Source organism: Monocercomonoides exilis (assembly GCF_001643675.1).
Source record: "Monocercomonoides exilis strain PA203 chromosome Unknown scaffold31-1199392, whole genome shotgun sequence".
Taxonomy (NCBI): domain Eukaryota; phylum Preaxostyla; order Oxymonadida; family Polymastigidae; genus Monocercomonoides; species Monocercomonoides exilis.
In genome coordinates this window covers 419,990-424,941 of record NW_027150576.1, presented here as the reverse complement: position 1 = coordinate 424,941, position 4,952 = coordinate 419,990, and the positions used below count along the sequence as shown (strand labels likewise).

At 29.6% G+C, this 4,952-nt stretch overlaps 1 protein-coding gene across 1 annotated transcript; it reads right to left on the bottom strand.

The window, feature by feature from the left end:
• Positions 1 to 3,596: 3,596 nt before the first annotated feature.
• On the bottom strand, positions 3,597 to 3,918 carry MONOS_17782 (uncharacterized protein; the record flags this gene model as incomplete). The annotated part of the gene is made up of 2 exons (XM_067870735.1): positions 3,597 to 3,601; positions 3,660 to 3,918. The coding sequence occupies 2 exons, from the start codon at positions 3,916 to 3,918 to the stop codon at positions 3,597 to 3,599; spliced, it is 264 nt and encodes an 87-aa protein (XP_067724879.1).
• Between the last annotated feature and the right edge of the window lie 1,034 nt (positions 3,919 to 4,952).

Below are 4,952 nucleotides of genomic sequence, written 5' to 3'. Positions count from 1 at the left end.
TATTCACATTTGTACTCATAATAATAAAACTTACAACTTGATATTCAACAAAAATATTAAAAAATCAATCCTTCCTGATATCAATAAAAAGACTTCGAAAATGAAAGGATCATATGTTCAAAAGCAACTTCATCAAGAAAATATGCAATGAATATAATTTTGAACAATCAAAAGAACATTGATCGCATTGAAATTGAACAAGATCAACAACCTAAAATAACTGTGATTAACAAAAAATGAAAAATAAACAAATAATAATTTTCATTTGAGTATGTATTGCAAACTTTTAAAAATTTCTCAAATACTATGAAAACATTAATTTGAAGTGATCATCTTTTTGCTTTTTAGAAATAATAATCAAAGTGTCACAATTGACAAAAAGAAACAGTTATTATAACAAAACAATCCAAATTTCAAACCTTCTATGTATTCATTTGACTGTTCTTTATCGTTTTTTCTTCCAAATTGAAATAATGCAAATTAACACATTTCATGATTCGTGAAGATCAATTGGACCATAAATCAAATATCAAGAAATATAATAAAATATTAAATAAATGTTATTTCTTATTCACATTTTTCACCTTTTAACAAAATTCAAAATCCTTTGTCCTTACATCTTTATCTCTTTTTTATCGAAATGTTATCTGACATCACATTCAAAAAAACATAGAATTATTTCAAAAAAATTAACCAATGCGAAATTATAAACATTATTAGTTTCAACAATAACTGAATAAAAAGTTTATCAATCTTTTTCTCACAAAAGAGATTATTATCTCACTTTTTTGTTTTGTTAAAGCACTGGTCAACAATATTATATTAAATTTTAAAATACAAGAAACAATTGGATAAGAACGTTCATGAGAAAAGAATAATCTTTTATCTATTTGGAAGAGCATAATAATGATGCGTTCTGAGCAAACATAAAACGAATTTGAAGATTCAAGTGCAGGGAAAATCCAGAAGCTTTAAATGTGCTGTTCTTGTTTTGAGTGTGTGTGTTTCAAACTATTAATATTATCTAAGCAAACATTTGCTATTTGTTTTTCTTTCGTTCTTTGAATCGATAAATGAAATGAATTCTAAAGTGTAGTCAATTATGTATATCAGCTTGCTCAATATCAGCAGACAAAGATTGTGACTAATTTCAAGAGTATCTCCTTCAGATATTTTATCTATTTTCAAGTTTCTGTAATTCACAAGAACAAAATAAAATCTCAATGCTGATTATTTGCTGAATTCTTATGAAACAAAAATCCAACCACGAACTCAACGTTTGTTACATCATTATTGAGTGTTTGCGAAAGCGATGTTTTCCAATAATTAATTATCTAATTATTCATGTCAGTTTTTCAGTTTTTCTTCATTTAATCAGGATGGACGTAATTGTTTTTCTTCTTGGTCGCTGCTTCTCCAATGAAGGATATGTCAATTATCATCCACGTTTGAAGAATTTTTTTCTTTTTCTTTCTCTTTGTTTTGCAATGTGCTTGATTTTTTCCAATGAAGAAAAACGAACGGAATTCTGTTCTGCTCAATTGCGCGAAGGTTTTTGTTCAACGCAGCCCAGTGCCACCTTTAGATGTTGATGAATTTCATAAATAATCGTATATGTTCCTGTATTCATCCTAATGAAAATATTCTTGGTATGAAATACCGAGAATAAGCAAATTTTATGATCCAGGAGATTTACAACCAGCATTTGCAATGAAGAAGAATTTGGGATACAAGAACACGAGGTTTGGTTCATTTCATCAATCTTTTTATTCCAAATATTTCTTAAATGATTTGTTTATGAAAAACATTCAATTTTGTTTTGCGGAAACATTCAATATGAATCAGATTGGAAAGTCCATAAATCTGTTGATCAACTATGTTGCGAAGAGGAGATAATCATTTTGGACTTCGTGAAGTTTATGTTAAACAAAGTCGTTGACAAACAACCATCCTCCATTTCATACAGCTGCAGTTGAACGAACGCAAATGAACAAAAAGAGATTGAGAAATTTTCGTTTGTGCAGTTAACTTTTAGTGCACCTCCATAATCATTTCCACCCTTTGAATCGTTCCATTCGCACCATTCAAAGCGATGACTGTTCATATAAAATGCAGTTTGTCTTCCTGGTTTCTTTCTGTCGGCTTCTGTTCCAACATGTTTTTCAGAAGCATTTTCAGAAGAGTGTGCTTGGCGGAGGAAAGAAGTGTTAAAGGTTGAGAGGGAAGTGGATGGGCTGTTGAGGTTGGGAAGTCTAAATCCATTCACATTTTTCGAGAAAAATTGAAAAACAAAAGATTGTTGAAACAAACATATTCACTGGAAAACGTATTTCTTTCATGATTCTTTCAGATAAAAAGTTTCGTTGTGTGTATAAGACTCGAACTTTTTTCTTTTAACTTTAATTAATAATCGAACAAGTTTGAAATTGTTAAAAATATGTAAAAGAAAAGAATAAAATATAACAATGAATATTATTTAACTGAAAAAACAATTGAACAGAAAAATTTGATTGTGTTCTTTATTTGAAGTGTTTGATATTCGAAAGAAAAAATTTTTTGAAGACAGCAGCTTGTGTTGCTTTATTCATGTTCTAAGGAAGAAGGAGAATATTCAACCGAGGAGTCTTCACTATTCACAGTTGTGGATCTATCATAAAAACTGCTTGATTCAGAAAAAGAATCATCATAACTGTACATATTTATTCTCTTCTGCGTTTTTACAGATCTCGTTCTTCGAATTTGTTTTTTTATTTGAACATTATCTGAATCACTTTCTGACTTTTTGAAATGCTTTGTTCTCAATCCTTTAATATAACTATCAGAAGAATCAGCTTTCTTTTTTCTTTTCACACGAAAAATACATTCATCATCATCCTCCTCTTGTGATGAATCTTTTTCTATTTCTTTTTTTGAAATGCAATTTCTTTTGTTAATTTTCTCCAAATCTTTCACTCGTTTTTGAATCTTATCTCTCTTTTTTAGTAACATTTCAACAACATATGCTGGATGATCATGTATCCATTCCTTCCAAAATTTCATTTCTTCTTCGTTTTCTTCATCTTTCTTTTCTTCATCTTTCTTTTCTTCATCTTTCTTTTCTTCTTTTTCATCTCCTTTTTCATCTTCATTATTATCTTTCTTTTCTTCATCTTGTTTCTTGATCTCTTCATTTTCATCTTTTTTATCTTTTATTGACTGAAATGGATTTTCGTCCTTAGACATTATTTCTATATGTTGAGCCATTCGAAACTGATCCACTATAACTTTTTGCTTTCCATCTTCATTTTTCAATGTGATTCCTGCTCTGCGAAATGCTGATCTGTTTGTGAATGGAATTGTACATAATTGATAGCTTTTAACAATACCGGCAAGGACATGCGCCTGCTGCCTTGATGGGAATAAAGATCGCAACTTTTTTAAATTATTTTTCAGATTTGAGAATGTGACCAAATCCAACGGTGGAAATAAATGTGAAGAATGCGGTGGAATAAAAATAATACATATCTTGTTTAATTCCATAACACGAAGAGCTTCGTCGCTTGAATGTGCTTTAAACCCGTCTGCAATAAGAACCGTTTTTTTGTTTGGTTCATCCTTCAGCCTATTAATATGCGGAATAAAACAAATATGAAGCCATTCTAAAAAGATTTGTGAAGTACAGTAACCCTTGGATGAGTTTTTGATAACAACATCCACTCCATCAATTAAATCTCCAAATATTAAAGATTGAACAGTAGCAGTTTTTATTATAAGCATAGGAACAACTGAAGGACCAATAAGAGGAATGCACCCAATCAATGTGACCAGTTTCCCATCTCTAACAACTGTGTATGTCACATTCTTATCATCGACTTCTTTTGGGCAAATGACTTTCTTTTTTTTTGCATCTACATATTCTTGTATCCCAGTTTCATCCATGCAGAAAACAAATTGTGGTTCAACATTATTTAGAACTTTTTGCAATTCTATCACATATTTTTTTCCTTGTGATTGTTTGACATTTTTTCTCTTCAATTCAATGGGTCTTGCTGTTCTTTTCTTCAATTTGTCGCAATGAGTGAACAGAAAATGTCGAACAAAGGAGTAAGAAATATTTAAATTATAAGTCAAATTGATGTAAGTCTGTAAAGATGATATTGTAAAAGGATTTCCTTGATGATATTTATCAATACAAAGGTTTATCAGCTCCTCCTCCTTTTCTTTTGACATAGCACAAGGTCTTCCTCTTTCTTTCAATTCTTTATCTGCCATCTTAATTAATTCATCTATTCTTGATTTTTTGAAATTAACAAACAATTGTAATCCTCTGGACGTTGAGTATTTCGGATAATATCTAAAAAGCAACTCTTGTAAATATTTCAGCATGATTGGAATATTTTCCGGGTTTAGCGATTCCAATTCAGTAAATATTCTAATTGCCATATCATGATCGAGATTTTCAGTTAATTTCTCCAAAATTTTTGATTTTTGAAGCAATAAACTTCCACTTTCGCTTGAATCTTCCTCCATAGTGCTTTGACTGTGCTGCTTCAGGTCCAATGTGAAAAAATAAACCCATATTTTTAAAATTTGGAAAATAAAAAAAATTTTTTGGAAATAAACAAAAAAAGAAATTATTTCGTTTCATCAACACAAAATTTTATTATTTTTTCAATCGATAGAAAATTTATCTTTCCATTATAAAATTTTTTGTCCGGTATTTTTTGCGATGTCCGGTATTTTTTGCACAAACTGTATTTGCATTAATGAAATAATAAAACAATTATGTTGGTTTTGCTTTGTGACGTGAAAATTATTGTCACGTCCGTCAAAATTCGAAAACTTCACGTCAGAAGTCAGTACGTCACCCAGGGTTAATTTTCATTTAAAAATTTTGCATTTTTGGTTTAAATTTTTTTGAATAGAAATTATCAACAAAATGGGTTCATTTTAATTTAAACGGGTGAGGTAAT